The 16,471-nt window shown below is 39.8% G+C and overlaps 2 protein-coding genes across 11 annotated transcripts in view; both read right to left on the bottom strand.

Annotated features, from left to right (window-relative positions):
• The window catches only part of LOC131335283 (ABC transporter I family member 17), an 81,784-nt gene extending 66,579 nt beyond the window's left edge, over positions 1 to 15,205 (bottom strand). Inside the window, exons 1-12 of one of the 7 annotated variants that reach the window (XM_058370573.1) lie at positions 13,624 to 15,205; positions 13,224 to 13,358; positions 12,936 to 13,080; positions 12,287 to 12,589; positions 11,391 to 11,652; positions 10,033 to 10,199; positions 9,792 to 9,902; positions 8,980 to 9,031; positions 8,798 to 8,904; positions 8,569 to 8,697; positions 8,227 to 8,316; positions 6,930 to 7,925 (exon numbers count right to left, since the gene is read on the bottom strand). In XM_058370573.1, the coding sequence (XP_058226556.1) occupies positions 7,413 to 7,925; positions 8,227 to 8,316; positions 8,569 to 8,697; positions 8,798 to 8,904; positions 8,980 to 9,031; positions 9,792 to 9,902; positions 10,033 to 10,199; positions 11,391 to 11,652; positions 12,287 to 12,589; positions 12,936 to 13,080; positions 13,224 to 13,358; positions 13,624 to 14,852 (3,243 nt within the window). In that variant the 5' untranslated portion in view covers positions 14,853 to 15,205 and the 3' untranslated portion in view covers positions 6,930 to 7,412. Of the gene's footprint in view, positions 1 to 6,929; positions 7,926 to 8,226; positions 8,317 to 8,568; positions 8,698 to 8,797; positions 8,905 to 8,979; positions 9,032 to 9,791; positions 9,903 to 10,032; positions 10,200 to 11,390; positions 11,653 to 11,792; positions 12,201 to 12,286; positions 12,590 to 12,935; positions 13,081 to 13,223; positions 13,359 to 13,623 lie in introns of those variants that run through there. The other 6 variants (XM_058370574.1, XM_058370576.1, XM_058370577.1 and 3 more) reach the window with 6 other exon arrangements.
• LOC131335284 (chaperone protein ClpD, chloroplastic-like) lies at positions 802 to 5,942 on the bottom strand. 4 transcript variants are annotated; one of them, XM_058370583.1, is made up of 12 exons: positions 5,214 to 5,942; positions 4,946 to 5,106; positions 4,611 to 4,840; positions 4,368 to 4,476; positions 4,156 to 4,286; positions 3,563 to 3,664; positions 3,189 to 3,470; positions 2,974 to 3,077; positions 2,563 to 2,860; positions 2,000 to 2,233; positions 1,585 to 1,824; positions 802 to 1,273 (listed from the first exon to the last, which is right to left on the bottom strand). In XM_058370583.1, the coding sequence occupies exons 1-12, from the start codon at positions 5,858 to 5,860 to the stop codon at positions 962 to 964; spliced, it is 2,850 nt and encodes a 949-aa protein (XP_058226566.1). In that variant the 5' UTR covers positions 5,861 to 5,942; the 3' UTR covers positions 802 to 961. The 4 variants fall into 4 exon arrangements, with proteins under 4 accessions (XP_058226566.1, XP_058226564.1, XP_058226565.1 ...); XM_058370581.1 differs by having other exon boundaries at positions 4,940 to 5,106; positions 5,214 to 5,909; XM_058370582.1 differs by having other exon boundaries at positions 2,977 to 3,077; positions 4,940 to 5,106; positions 5,214 to 5,909.
• Positions 15,206 to 16,471: the final 1,266 nt, after the last annotated feature.

Here is a 16,471-nt window from a genome sequence, read left to right as displayed (position 1 = left end):
AAGTGTGTTTTCTCTTAGTAAAGCCGGAAAGAGTTGGAAAATTGTCTCAGGGATATCCATGGGCTATGGACTTGGATCTTTTATCTGCCAAATTTTTTGGTCACTCACATAGAAACTGAGGTTTTCAGAAATTGTTTATTTTGTTCCAATTGAGATGAGCTACACAACAAGAGCAGCTCCTCCATCAACCCACCTGGACTCGATCTCAAGAGCGACTTCTGGTTTGGTCATTTGAGGCTCGTCTCTGACCGGTAAACAATCCTAATTTGAACATGGAGATGCTATTTGTCTGCTTGATAGTAACCTTACAAAGAAGCCAGACTACAGCATGTGATCGATGAACTACAATCTTTGCGCATGCTAGACTTCAAGAAAGTGAAACATAAGGTCCATTTGACTTCAAGGCTCTTTTCTTTATTTTTATTTTTTTTTGAACTGAAGAAAATTAGCCAAGCCTCAGTTTGTTTTGTGACTTTGTGACGAACTATCCATGTATAGGTTCCTAAGCTTGAATTTTGCAATACATATATTGTTGTGATTCCTCTGCCCTTTCGGTGGGCATTGGGTTTGGATGCTTCAAGTCACCAGACACCAGATAGTAAAATTCTATCCGAGGGAAATGGGATGAATTTCTCCGTTATTTTTTGTTTTGGTAGGATCATATTCACCTCCAAATTTCCTGTCCTCAGGTTGTATATGATGGATTGGGTTCTAATGGCAACTGTTCTTGGGGTTACCTTCCTGTAGTACAAATCTTGCCTTTTCTCTTCACGTGGATTCCTGTCCTAAAGGAATTGCCAATGAAAACGAATACCCTTTTCGCTTTTTATTGAACCAAAATTATTTCTGAACTGTGTTATTTCCATCCTCGTTTTTATAATGAATGTGTGTAATCCCTACACTATAAAGAAACTTTCGTATACAGGATGAAATTACTGTCAAGAATTATAATATTGATTACCTATAACAAGGATGTTGTATCAGCCAAGTAAATTTTCTGAGTTGACCGATTACTGACAACTGGGTTTCCTGAATCATCTAAATCAATGACGGCGGTGTCACCAGGCCTCAAATCGCCAGAAAGAATTGCTTCACTCAGATGATCTTCAATCAGGAGGGTAACTGCTCTCCTAAGAGGCCGAGCCCCGTAACTTCTGTCGAAACCTTGTTTGCAAATGAAGTCCATCACTGCTTCGGACACCTCCAGACCGATTCCCTGAGTTACAAGCCTTCCTCTCACCTCTACCAGCATCAGGTTTAATATTTCCAGCATCTGAAATGAACAAAAACCAACGTCATCGTTTCAGCGGCATATAGGCAAAGAATTGCAGAACAATTTCAGTTTGATTTAAACAAGTTCATGGCTTCGCTCCTCGGTGAAATCATATTGGTTCAAACAAACTACAAGTTATTACTAGTTTCACTAGTATTCCGGTTTCTACTCCCAACTAGAGAGTAATCTTCTTAGTTGAGAAAATCTATTACCAGAAATTTTGGTCCTGAGATGTGAGTGGACTAGCTTAAAACCTAAAAACTATCAAGAAGGGAGGAAACAAGACTGGAAAAAACCATTATGATGTTAACCTGAGTCTTCTCCAAGGCACGGAAGACAACCACTTCATCTATCCTGTTCAGCAACTCTGGTCGAAAGTACGCCTTAAGTTCTTCCATCACAAGTGCTTTCAATCCAGCATATGAAGTTGAAGTGGATTCCTCATCTGTAACCGAGAAACCAATGGACTTGCGCCTACCCTCTGCGATTAGTGTGGAACCCACGTTAGAAGTCATCACAACCAATGCATTCTTGAATGACACTCTTCGACCCTGCAACACAATCCCTAGGAATCAGGGGTTTTGATCTCTATTGACCGCATAATCAGGTAGAAAGAGATGGTTTTTGCAAAATCTCTCTTTTACATCAGATCTTGTACGAAACACACGGGGTCCGTAGAGCAACCTTTTTTCCAGCAAATATTCATAGTAGGTAACAAGCACAAACCTGGGAATCAGTGAGGTGACCATCTTCAAATATCTGAAGGAGAATATTAAATATGTCGGGATGGGCCTTTTCTATTTCGTCAAGCAAAACCACTGTGAAAGGCCGCTTTCTTATAGCTTCTGTAAGAGTGCCTCCTTCGCCGTAGCCTAAATAACCAGGGGCCGGGCCTATTAACTTGCTCACAGTATGCTGCTCCATATATTCACTCATGTCCAGCCTCACCATGGCAGCCTCCTGTAAAAAGAACAACTCAGGCCCATTAGTGTCATTCAACTCTATTCCCAGGAAATTTAGAGACAATACAAGAATATTTAGCCATAGATCATCCTGTAATTTTCTCAAAATGGCCATACAAACAGAGAGGTAGCATATTAATGCCATAAAACTTCGTCCTTATTCAAAACTTCATTTAGCCATCAGGTTAGATTGACATGCTACCAGAACAAAGAGGATTCAGATTAGTGTCTTGGCCTCCTAGTCCAGTACTTCAAGAACAATTTTTATGGTGGATAGCAAGTTCTGGGTTAAATTGAAGGGAAAATGTTGGATGCAGAGAGTCTTACTGAACCAAAATAGCAAGCTGCCAAAGCTTTCGTCAATTCTGTTTTACCGACCCCAGTAGGGCCGCAAAACAGCATTGTAGCAATTGGCCTCTTGGGGTTCTTTAGCCCCACCCGAGATCTCTTAACGGCCCGACAAATTGCTGCAACCGCTTCATCTTGACCAAGAACACGTTTCTTAAGCTGCTCATCAAGACCCACCAGAAACATTCTTTCATCAGCAGTGAGCTTTTGAACTGGAATTCCTGACCAAATTGAAGCAACTACTGCTATTTCGCCAGGTCCAACCACCACCATAGGCCTGAAAAGTACACAACATGAGAGTGCAAATTGAAAATCAATCCAAAGTATCTCATAGTTAGCGTCTCTATTGAGTCTATTCGCCATTCAAAATTCAAAGGACGGCAAGCATACTCATCATCATCAAATGTGTCAGGAAAAGACGTATCCGGAAGTTCTCTTTCATCCCCTTCAATGGTAGAAGCATCATTGTCTTTATTATTTTTACTTTTGATAACCTGCTCACGCAGAACTCCAAAGTATGTACCATGAGAAAATCTGAAATAGTTCATGCTATTATAAGCACATACGAAATCTTGCCAACTCCACCACTAAGACTAAATGTTTACCACTTCATGCATGACCTGAACAGCTCTAATCTCTTGCCAGTATACATCAGGTGAGTTTGAAAGTATGGAAGTTTGCCCTTCCCTCTTCTTTCTAAAAGATTCCATACGAGCTTTGCTTCCCGCTTCGTCGAGGAGATCAATAGCCTTGTCAGGAAGATGCCTATCAGGAATATACATTGCTGACAGATGCACAGCAGCTTTCAAAGCCTCTAATGTGTACTTGCATTTGTGGTGGGACTCGTACTTTTCACGCAAACCCAACAGTATCCTAAATGCATCCTCCTGTAAGTTTTTAAAGAATGTTAATCGAATAAGTGGTAATGCAAGACACTTCATAAATATGAATTGTGAAGATATCTATAAACTACGTATACCTGACTTGGTTCATTAATCAAAACAGGTTGGAATCTTCGTGCTAATGCTTTATCCTTTTCAAAATGGGTCCTGTACTCATCCATAGTTGTTGATGCAATACACTGCAAAGAGTGAAATTTTAGTGCATTTAAATAGCAGACAAGACCTACTACGAACATTAAAGAACTTGGGGAAACCCACTATTTTCATCAAACTCAATCTAAATCTTCGCAAAACTATCTGAGGTAGAAAAACCAAAGTGTAAACGGTGCTCAGAACACGGATATAGATTCGAGTATCCCCCATCTTGAATTGTTAATCATAATGTATGGACATATCAAGTGATTATCAACACCCCTATCCAAGACCCCAGCAAAATAATCTACCAAGCAACCAAATGCCGATCATGTTACACAATTGCTAACAGAATAGTCATGGACCAAAATTAAGCTAAAATTAGGTCAGCAATACAGCAAGGGTCATTGATCCCCTGACATCAAGATTGAGAGACTGGAAAACGACCCACTTAGCATATGAGTGCATATCTTATGTATCATATTCCTTCATAAGCAGTCGCATAAGAGTGAAACGTGAATATAAAAGAGACCATCACCTGCACTTCACCCCTCCCAAGAGGTGGCTTCAGTAGATTTGCAATGTCAAGACCTGACCCCTTGTTTCCTCGTCCAACAGTGCCTGAACCGACTACGGTGTGTACTTCATCGATAAAAAGAATGACATTGCCTGCAAATTCAACAAATCATGCTGAGCTTGAATGTACTAATTTCGGATCCTGGACGTAACTCCCAAAGAAAAGGTGTTCACCTGACTTCTTCACATCCTTAATTAATTCAGTAACACGTCCCTCTAACTCTCCCCTCTCCTTCGCGCCTGCGATTAATAGACCAATATCTAAGGACACGATGCGCTTTGTCTGTGTATAAAACAACAAATCTAATCAAAAGGTCGTACAGAATGGTCCTAAGACAAATAAGTACATGTATCTGAAATAACTCAAGAATAAAATGTTCAAAACTGATGTAAACCATATGAAAAGGAGAAGCACACCAACAATAGAATAGGAACTTCTCCATGAGCAATACTAATCGCCAACCCCTCAGCAATGGCTGTTTTCCCAACTCCAGTATCCCCAAGAAGAATTGGATTATTTTTGGTCCTTCGGCAGAGTATCTGAATGATTCTCCGGACTTCTGTGTCCCGACCAATTACAGGATCAATGAGTCCATCACCAGCACGAGCAGTAAGATCCACACAGAATTTGGCCAATGCGCTTTTATCTGACACAAGCAGTAATAAACTCAGAAGCATTCTACCTCTATGCTTCAACTCGCACAATCAAATCAAAGAAAAAAAAATCTTAGATGAGAAATTATAACCTTTACCATTTATACTCTGTGAGGATTTTTTACTATTGGCTTTTGCAGAAAGCAATTTGTCATGCGACTTTTTAGGTGCAGCCATTGGTTCTCTACCATCTTTGGCAAGCTCTCCTTGAAGTCTCAAGACTGCTACGGCTGCTAGGTGATCTGGGTCTGCCCCCAATCTGAAAACACATTAGTGTACGACGGAATTAATGAGATCAGTCAAGGTGCAAATAAGTTGGCCAGGACATCTTGGGTTATAGAAAACACAAAAAACGAACAAGTGTACCTCTCGAGGACGCGGCCAGCACCGCCATCGTCAACGGTGAAGAGTCCAACGGCAACGTGCTCGGGAGCAATGAAACTATGGCCCATGCCACGGGAATACTCCACGGCGGCTTCAAAAACCCGCTTCGTGCTGGCATCAAACGCCACATCAGTAGCAGCAGAAGTAGCCGAATTCCGATCACCAGTTCCATCGCTGTGCCAAATACCAGTAACGGCCTCACGAGCTACGTCGACGGTAATCCCAGTCCCAAGAAACCCATCATCATCACGGCTTTCGGCGATCAAACCGAGCAAAAGGTGCTGCGTTGACACCGTATCATTCCCCAAAGCTTTGGCCTCTCTTTGGGACAACGTTACCACCTTAATTGCCCTCTCGGTGAACCGCTCGAACGCTGCGGAAATAGTCTGGCGAGATCGCTTTCTAGAGGAGGAGAGAGAAAGGGTAGGAAAGGGAGTGTTGGGTGATATTGAGGTGGCTAAGTAAGATGAAGAATTAATGCTGCAACGTCTTGCGGTGGTGGTGGTAGTGAGAGGAAAAGGGTTGTTTGGCTGTACAGAGTGGAATTTTTGGGCGGAGATACGGCGGTGACGGGGCTGAGGGAGTGTGTGAACTGAGAGGGGTGTGGAACATGATGATGATGCTTCCATAAAAACCAAGATAAATGAAGAAGAAGAAGAGGAGGAAGAAGAAGAAGAAGAGGGCGTATCTACAAATAGCTATACATATTTTGATATATATATATATATATATATATATATATATATTATATAGATATGAATGTGTGTGTGTGTGTGTGAGAGAGAGAGAGAGAGAAAGAAAGAGAGAGAGAGGGGAGGACGGCAAGGCAACGTTTTTTGTTTGTTTGGTGTAAGAAATGTTAATGTGTCGAATTGTCAAACAGTTACGCTGTCCAAAACTGGATTCAAACATTTTCAGCTACCATTTTTGTTTTCTTCTATGTAAATTCCAAAAGTTTTGCAGAAAGTGAGGAACACATGCTGTCTGCTAAGGAACATACGCAATCTCTCTCTCTCTCTCTCTCTCCTGAACAGTTGTAGCAGAGAGACCAAGACGCAAACGGAACAAATGCATTTGTCTTGGTCCGGATTTTTTAAATACAACAGTGATACCACGTCATTCTGTTGATGTGGTGCAACGAACTAATTATTTTCCACCATGTATGAATTCGGATCCACATAACGGTGATGTGGTAATTAGTGGGATCTATGTAACTATCCACCATATATGCATAATAGAGTCAACACGAACACGTGATGTTCTGTTATTGGATTGCAATACTACGTCAGCACAATGACGTGATATCACCATTGTAATCAAAATTTACTCGTCCGGTGGGGTGATCTTGATGGCCGATCCTTTTTTCATGCCACTGATTGTTCGGGCAAAACAAGATTCCACGTGTTTGAAAATTCAAAGGAATCTTGGGATCGTAGACTGGCTTTGTTCGGTTGTCAATTTAGTTTTAGTTTTAGTTTTAGTTTTGTTTCCAATCATTATTTTATATATTTCTTCAATCATTACTCTATATCTCTAATTATTAATTTCATTTCTCTCTTTATCTTTCTTCAATCATTACCCCTATCTCCAATCATTACCTTATTTCTTTCTCCATCCACTACCAAAACTAAACTAAACTATGCTACCAACCAAACACAACGACTTTTACCAGACTTTTACCAATATCCGTTGCCTTTCTTCATCTTTCCTTTCATATTACAATCATTTTAGGTACTATAAAAAGTAGAGAAGACAATACTAATAACAAGTTTTACTACTCCAGTTGAAAATGTTGGAAAGTTACATACACCTTGCAACCATATTTTTTATATACCTTTTCGTTTTAGAAGCGGGAGTTGCTGTGAGCAAATACGAAGTATTGTGCCCCATCTTAAGACCGGAAATGAGCAAATACACAGTACTGTGCCCCATCTTAAGACCGGAATTCTACCGAAAACCCAATAGAAACAAATGAACGAAAGAATTCTTCTCAAGTAGAGCATCCCTTCCAATACCCAAAGAATAACATCTTGAATCTACAAACCCTAAATTGAGGCGTAGATGAACTTCATCAAATGATTTCTCAGTTTCCTGATCAACAAACCATTTTAATCCATAATCCACGCATTCAATCTTAAAGTAACTTCTTGATAAGTTGTAACTCAACAGCTCTCCGATGAATCAACTTTGGCTCCAGAGTTTCTCAGCATAAGCTTTCTCATCTTCCTTCTCCTCTGTAAAGAAATCCGATGCCACCACTATATCATCATCTTCATCATCCGGGACCTCTTCGTCCATCACTTCTCCAGCTGCAGCTGATTCCATAAACATCTGTCTCCCTCTATCCACCAGTGCTTCTCTCATGGCCTGTGCCGTTGCCGGTGTGTCACTGGATTTATATTTCGGGGCGGGCACAACAAATGGCAGTACAATATCATCCAAATTTGCAGTCTTATGTTTGGAACTAGCTGTTGAATCTGGTGGCGGAACAATGAAAATGATACCAAGCTCGTAGTTACAAATGTGAAGTCTCGAACCCAGTACAGAATTTGACTTCACAGCTCCAACGGCATTAATCTCAATTGACTTGTAAATTGGACGTCCCCAAGCAGCTGCGCTGAGGTTATGTGACCCACTATACACCCATCCAAAGGATGACGAATCCTTCTTAGACTGGAAGCATCTTCGGGCCACCTGCTTTCACCAATCATTCTCTCCTCTATTATATTTCTCAAACAAGCAATAACCCAAGAAGTGACCCTAAAAGTTACGTAATATTGAAACCTAGCACCCTAAAAAGTTCAATACTGGAGGAAGTCAAACCATGACGTCCCAATCTTTGTGATTGAAATCATTCATGCGCACATGAAACCCCAAAGCATGACCTTAATTAGCACAAATTGTAGATCTATTATAAACAAACTCAATTTGAATACAAAGCAATCTTATAAGGGTCTAAAATTAGACAATCAGAGATGCATACATATTTATTTACCTTGACATGCATTGGATGATTAACTCTATCACTGGGATATGGAATTGCATCACGAAGAATGTCAATGTTTCTTAACCTTTGCCATGTTTTCTGTAAAAGAATAGGATTAGGCAAATTACAACTTGTCCACAGAAAAAGTTATTATTAAATACGGAGTAAAAAGTAACAAGCTTGTCTTTGCTACCATAATAAAGGAGAAATTACAACTGCAAAGCACACTTCTCTATATTCACTACGACCTTATTGGTGCGACGGTTGAAAATCATTATTAATGACTGAGTATCCAAGAAGTCAACTGCAAAAGGATACAAATTTGAGGTTTCATCTAAAAAGTAAGGATACCTGCGAGAAGCACAGAAGGTATTTTGATGCTAAGATTCCACAACTTGCATTTTTCACTCTTTCAATTGTGGGAAAGATGATTCTAATGGATGGATTTTTTAACTCTTGACTTGCACTCCAGCAGCCCCACTGTAAAGACCAACAATAAATTACTGAATGCAAATCTGAATAACTTGGGAAGTATTTCACCTTTTTATCATGCTACACAAAATCTGAATAAGTTTCTTACATCTGGATCGGACTCCTCAGACTCAGGGAACTGCGCCGCTGTCTTTCCAGCCGCTGCTGAAAATGCAGCCAAAAACTGTGGATTGACTGACCCAATTGAGGATGCACCTTGACAATAAAACAGATAACTAAGTCCAAAGATAACTCTCTTTCAAACTTTTGATGAAGTAAGAAAATACTCACAGAACAGAAAATCAGTTTCCAGATGTTCTGGCCATTTGTAATGACTCAAAACCTGGGACAAAACAAAAACAAGTACAACGAAAACTGTGTCAGATTAAAGGCAACAAAGGATGAGATGGCTGTTTGGAAACAGGAACAAATATATACTGAATTTGAAAGGAGCATGGGTAGCTTCAAATACTTTTTAAACGATCAGGGAATTTATTAAAGCTTCAAAAAAGATCGGTGTGAACTTCTGCTAATCCTTGACCCATACTGAACATTCCTAATAGGAAAAAATACACTGAAGCAAGATAAACTTAAGTGTCATTTTGCCAAAGAAGGGAAAGAAAGAAAGGGATGACTTAGTGCCTAGACGAGACAGACACAATATCTTGTACCACATTTTTGACAAACTAATCCGGATCCATATTAACAATTTTTGAAAGCTAAAACAGTTTGCATAATGTACTTATCTAAATATGCAATCCACAAATCCAAAATTTCCAACTACTGATGAAGTAAAGTAAGTAATATATCCCAACTCCAACAACTCCACGGGCTCCACCAACAAAATTATGGGTGAACAAAGTGTGGATGAATGCGAAAAAAGGTTTCTCATTAGTAACGCAAGGGACAATGGAAGAGAGATCGAGACGAGCAGATTTCTCATTAGGATCTAAAGAGTACCCAGTACCCACCTTTTCCCATCTGCATTCAGGGACACCTCCAAAACTACATAGGTGGCCCGTGGCCCATGGCCCAAGAACAATACAAAACGCCATATACAACGGAAAAAACCTATAATTACACAAACTTCTCATTACCATTACCTCTTGAAGTCGCCAGATGCCTGAGGACCTTTGTATTGATGCAACTAATGAGCATATGGCAGAAACTTGTTCAGACTGCACTATCTCTGACATGTCTGAAAAGGCAGGTCCCTGCAAAAGACAACACCAGCTTGACAGATGACCACACTAAAACTTGGCATCAAACCTACATCCATCAGTAAATACCCTGCAAACTCAACACGACAGAAAAACGATCCAGTGAATGGCTTAAACATCATACCTGCGACACATACAATATCATTTGTACTTTGCTGGTGCTTCCATCTAATGCAGTAGCAAGGACTTCTTTTGGATAGACACATCCAGAAAACCTGAACAGGCCTATATCTGACAAAGGAGCAACCCACTTTGCAACATTTCTTGGCAGAAATCCAAGTTGCAGACAATCTAGTGCAAGAAGTGAAGAAAACAATTAAAATCTAGGAACAATGGCATAGTAACCAATGCGTAATGAGGAAAACATCTGCATGCCTCCAGTACATGCACAATAGTATAAGAATTACAAAGAAATGAAACATAGAAGCACTTTGATGTGCCTCGTATAAGGACTTGCACTCAAGCAATTGATTTTGGGTCCAAAGAAAACTTCTGGAAGGCAAGCGAAGCTAACGGCAAGCATTTCATAGATTTCAAACATGAAGCCTATTCATCTTTATGTACTAACACTATATTATGTTAGTGTTCTGCTCAAGAAACTTGTACTCCTGACATCATCACTTGACAAACATAACTAAAAATCCACTTCAAAATAAAAAGCCTAATACAATCAAATTCTGCACTTCTCAAGCTATCATCAAACTGGAAAAAAAAAGGGCCATCTTCCTCGAGACTTCAATTGAAATCAAATAAAAAATGATTTTGGTGACAAGCATATATTTGACTGCCATATTTGCCACAATCCTTCTTCGGATGCAGAGGTATAGCAAAAAATTAAAACTTTCACAGCTTCTGCTCAGTTCTGATTTGCCATGAATATGAATTAACAATAGTGCAAACATTATCAAATAGTTGTCATGATTTCATAATGATTCAAGTCCTTATTTCTCCAACTTGTACTAGTCCCCTTCACAATCTAAACAAATGTGCCATTATAGTACTCAATTACTCAACTGCTAGCCCAACAAATAATGCAGATACTACCATCCACTCGTGTACGTATAACTATCAATACAACCACAAACTAATTGTGCAGAACAATTGTCAAGTTGAATGCTTCCTGCACCCATGCATGCTTTCAGTTGGGGCACAACTTCTTGTTCTTTGGCAGGACAAAGTGACAAACAATCCATATTTAGGCTGAATAATCTAATTTGTTACATAGCACATTTATACGTCATCTATCAAATAAAATAAATCTTTAGGACTCAATCATCACTGCAAGTAGTGCTAAAGCTACATTGTACATGGCATGATTTGCCCTCCAAATAGATGCACAGTGAGTTTCCCTCAATATGATTTAAAACTTTCTTCAGTTTTCTGAACACAAATGTGATCACCAATACTCGAAAATATAAACAAATTCAAACGAAATAGCACATTTAAGATTTGGGCAAGCACATGTTAGGCAGAGACATGTACCTCCCTGAGAGAAGTCTTCTGGATTAGGAACAAGAATGCTCACAGCATTTGCATCAGCTGGTATATTTCTGTTTCTTCTTAATAAAATCTCCAACATCCCATTTGCATTCTCATGACATTTCGCTATGAAAGAAGCGAGTTTCTTTATCTGTGCCCCATTTGAATCAGCTGAAGTGCGAAAAAGATGGCTCAAACCAACTACAGAAGTTTCAACAGACCCTAGCACCTTCGCACCTTCTGACCGTGATGCACATGTGTTACCCTGCCAGGGAAGTAACAGATGCAGATCAATACGTTACCTCATCAAGCAACAAATTCTAGCAAAAAAAGCACCAAAATAATTGACTCTTCCCAATTATTGTTTTGTAGAAGTGTGTGTGGAAATTAGAAAGGAGAAAGTACATGCAGGGTCCCCATGGCTGAAACAGGGAATGAACCAGAGGCTGGAAATCGCCAACCTAACGAATAACCAAGATAAAGAACGACAACATTACGAAGCCCTATGGACATATCTGCAACAAAAATCTGGATCAAGTAGCTGGATTAAAGCCTTGACCAGATGGACCAGATGAAATCCTGCCAAACATTCTAGCTAATAAAGGGTACATATGACTCCGTATTTTCTCTCAAGGGTAAAGGGCCAAAGGCTCAAAACTTTAGCTGGCTTTCAAAGTTTCGAAATCAGAATCCTCATGGACCAGAACATGCCACCATTAAAACGCTGAGTTAGTCATGCTTGACGTCATACTTCAACACAATGACATCTAACTTTGATTAAGGGGATAGTGAAACATCCATTATCTATAAAACAAAATAAGATTTAATAATGACCTCCTAGGAGCTCTCCACTTCAAGCTAGAATCACACACCACAAAAATAATGAATGCAGTACTCACAGGTAAGAAGTACATGGATTTCAAGATAGAAGGTGCTCTGAGAGAATGAATTCCTGGTACTGAAGCAACCAGATGGCCAACTGCCCCCTTAAAGTCATATTTAGTCAATTCTAGGATCCAGTGGGCCTGAGTTGGTACATCAGCAAGGAGAGATGCCATAAATCCAGCCAGCTGAGCAGCAAAATCAGAATTTGAGCCTTGATTTATGTCCCCGTCAGGGAATTGCGTAAAAAGAGATAAATTATCATGTCTGCTAGAACGAGGGAAATCTTGCCACCAAACTGTATTTGTTACACTGTTCCACTGCAGAATCCACAATACAATATGAGAGATGCTTCATGGAGGACGGTCACTATAAATGTGGGTGCGTGGCTGCAGAACAATCTAATCTATAAAATAACAAAATATACAATCAGCAGGATAATGCTATTTATGTGAGAAAGGCCTTTCACAGGACTAAGGGCACAAAACTCAACACATGCCCTATGATCCAAAATTATTTCATGTAAGACCCAAGCAATCTGATTTCCACTCAACCATCCAAACTGCGGGAACATAATAGAAAAGATAATTGATAGAGATAGAACAGGTCCTTCACCACGATTTCGCTAATTAAAACATAACAAATGCGAAGAACAGTAAATATTACCTGTTTTGCCCCCAAATTTGCAGAAGTAATGACAACACGGATGCTATCCTCTCTTTGTAACACAAGCAATTTTGGATGATGGCAAGCGATGCCCGATTTCCTGCGGTCTTTACCAAAGGCTACAACCTCAGGAAATTGAGGATACCTACATATCATAGTTAGGCTATATTACGGAACTCTCAGAAGTTCACATGCTTCAACAACTTCAGCATGTTTGTTTTCACAAAAGTGAAAACCTTTTGCTCCTTTTGATAAGTAGCATATAGCAGAACATGCAAAGTAACTTACACGACGGCTAAGTTTGGAAAATCTGACAAAGGCACAGAGGTTCTTTGATCGGGGCTTGAACTCCAACACCTCTCACGGTTGTGGCATGCAATTGTCACTGGCAGGTGGACTGGAATCTCACAACATGATAAAAACCTACCATGTCAAAACCCTTAAGATTTGAAAGACAAATATGTGTTGTTTATTTGTCTGTGTATATGTTTGTGGCCATAAACATCAATTAGCTCAAATCTGTGCATACCATCATGAAAAACAAAGCAATTTTCTGATCTTTTGGCATAACATTCTACAGTCAATTGGCGCGACGGAAATCTAATCAGAAATATTTAAGTTTGTTCTTTGAACTAGGGAATTAAACGAAGAAAGAAATGGAAACAGCAATCGAAGACAGTAAATTTACCACAAGATATCGACTGTAAAAGTTGCAACAAATATCCGTAGAAGGCTTTCAACGGGATAAAGAAGCTCTGGCAAGGAAACAACAGCATGATCGCCCAAAGAATCATGACCAATAGACTGAAGGCGATTCAGATAAAACCTATTCCCAGGTGGTGAAATTGAAGCCCTTCGGTTCTCACCCTGCGAACCCCCATGAAACTGAGTATTCTCTTTCACCACTGGATCCAAAACTGACATCTTAGGTTTACTGTTGGTAACACCATTTCCTATAAAAGCCTCGACATCTTCCGCTTGTTGTAAATGGTTACCATTGCCATTGTAACTCTCAGAGGAAGGGTTCACCTCAGAAACCACGATTGTCTCTCTGTGACAAGTAATTGAATTCACCTGGACCTTATTTCCATTTACAATTTCCACTCTCCGGTCATCACGCAAGCCCTCACCAGCTGGTTGTTCAGCTAGAGCACCACCTCTCAGCTCCGGCACACCTCCCACTTGACACTCAATATCTTTGCTTGGCATCAAAAATGCCAAAACACCATCCAGTCTAGCCAAAATACTATTGCTTTTCTGAATGCACCATATGGGGTCATTGCTATGCATTATCTGTCTGCACTGAGTTAAAAGCAAGTTGACTCTCCCAGTTACTCCACCACACTGTCTAGGGTACAAACAAGACAAACTCCGGTCGAAAACCTCCTCCACGAAAACAATTCTTTGCACAACAAACCCAATTCGAACCCCAAATCCACAACCCCTATCCTTTCCACAAACAAGCGAAACCTCATCGCCTGCACCCAACTCGGCAACTTCCCCCCGGCCTATTCTAACCCCGTTAACAAACACCCCATTCACAGAAACCCTAACCCTAGTAGAACCCCCACCACATGAACCAAACCAAAACACACTATCACATATACGTATCTTTCTATTCAGAGCATCAAATAAAATCTGGCAGTGCTTCTTACTCACTCTACGGTCTTCGAATACCGAATCGCAGTGCTTGCGCGACCGGCCGATGGTGTAGGGTTTGTATGGCCCGAGGCAGATCGATTCCGATGAAGAATTGGAGCAGGTTGAAACCAGAGGCAATCCAAGCGGTTTTATATGTACAGATGCAGTATTGAGAAGCACGTGTTTATGCTTCTTACGAGGCAATACAGGTCTATCGGAATTGGAAAAATGATCAAATCGATGTCGCTTGCTACGAATCAAATCAGAGTTTTTCATATTAGTACATAGTAATAAGAATCAAAATCAATGCACAATTATGCAGATATACGTATATTTGCCCGGGAATTATGAATATGATGAGATAGAAGATAACAATTGGTACAATCAATGAAAGAATGAAGAATATAGAGGGTGAAGAAGATCTATGAAAGAAGAATTATGAATATGATGAGAGAGAAGATAACAATTGGTACAATCAATGAAAGAATGAAGAATATAGAGGGTGAAGAAGATCTATGATAGAAGAATTATGAATATGATGAGAGAGAAGATAACAATTGGTACAATCAATGAAAGAATGAAGAATATAGAGGGTGAAGAAGATCTATGAAAGAATGATGATTAGGGTTTGGCCAATTTATTTCAATTTTGATTTCCCTCCTGATTTACCTGAAGCGCGCTCTTTTTGTGTTGGGCCTTGAGTTTTATTTGGGCCTTTTGTTATGGACTACAAAGTTGGGCCGGCCTTGCAATCATCCAAGATCATTCATGACTATTAGAAGGGCTTAAACCAGGAGGCCCTCAAGATTTATTATGGGAAAATGACGGCCCAGGACGTGTTTTGATAATTAATATCCTCCAATGACATGCTAAGAACAATTGTTAATGCTGAAAATGTCCTTAACGGGTATTAATTATCAAAAACATGTCATTGGCCGTCATTTTCCCATTTATTATTGAAGAGAGTGAATGAGCAATGCTCGTGGCACCAAATAATAACCATCTGCAGACTACTCTACCGCACCTATATACGTTAAGGCCGAAGCTGAGGTCTCGGCACGTGCGATGAGCGATAAATAGTATGTTTAGCCTCACCAAAAGGCTATGAAAGAACTTAAATCCGAAGAATCGACTGACAAAACTCTATTGAGTTTTTTTTCCATCTAAGAAACCAATTTCGTGGTGGTAAAAGCATTTAAGATACCATCATTATCATAGTTCTTTGATTTTCCGTCTAAAATATAGGAGTGATGGCGTGTTAGCGACCGTTTCAAAGCCCTGCCCTAACAATGTCACAAGTTTGCTCCAACTTACTCGGAGCATCGATCTCAAATGCATGCATTTTTTTTTCCAACGGTCGGTATTTGGATCAGTTTACAGGCACATTTACTAATCTCCTTACTGGTCTGGTCAAAGGCAGGCCCTCCACTCCGGACTAGAGAAATCACAAGAACTAATTTACTTGCTTGCGGCCTGACTCCAAGAATTGAACTTCGATCATATCAATTGTGTGGGGAACAAGTTCACTTATCGACCGAATTAACCCTTGGGGCTCAATGCATGCATATTGTCTTCCATGTTAGGTATGTAACCGCAAAGTGGTTACAATACAAAAATAGTGAACAAGATGCTTACCTTATCAAAATTGGGAAAAATTATTCAGGGGTACCGCTCATACCACATGAAAGTTGAATTCACATTTACACTTTACTACTTTAGGTCAGATACTTTCCCGAAGTACAATTTTTTGTCTGAGTACTATATGGCATTTTTATAACTGAAGAAATGAAGACTTCATTATAAGTTCGAGAAAAAGTATTTGCAAACGAACAAAAATTACTAGCAAAAGAAATAGAACTACTAAAAAACTTTTTTATTCGGAAATAATAATGCCA

This window comes from Rhododendron vialii, chromosome 8a (genome assembly GCF_030253575.1).
Source record: "Rhododendron vialii isolate Sample 1 chromosome 8a, ASM3025357v1".
Lineage (NCBI taxonomy): Eukaryota > Viridiplantae > Streptophyta > Magnoliopsida > Ericales > Ericaceae > Rhododendron > Rhododendron vialii.
The sequence above is the reverse complement of the archived record's forward strand: the minus strand, read 5'-3'. Positions and strand labels throughout refer to the sequence as shown.

Coding starts and splice junctions, on each gene's coding strand:
- LOC131335284 (XM_058370581.1), bottom strand. CDS start 5,860: ATGGAAGCATCATCATCATGTTCCACACCCCTCTCAGTTCACACACTC. Junction 2,861..2,973: donor GACACATTTGATGATGATGA/GTATGCTTGCCG, acceptor TGTACTTTTCAG/GCCTATGGTGGTGGTTGGAC. Junction 1,825..1,999: donor GTCACCTCACTGATTCCCAG/GTTTGTGCTTGT, acceptor ATTGTGTTGCAG/GGTCGAAGAGTGTCATTCAA.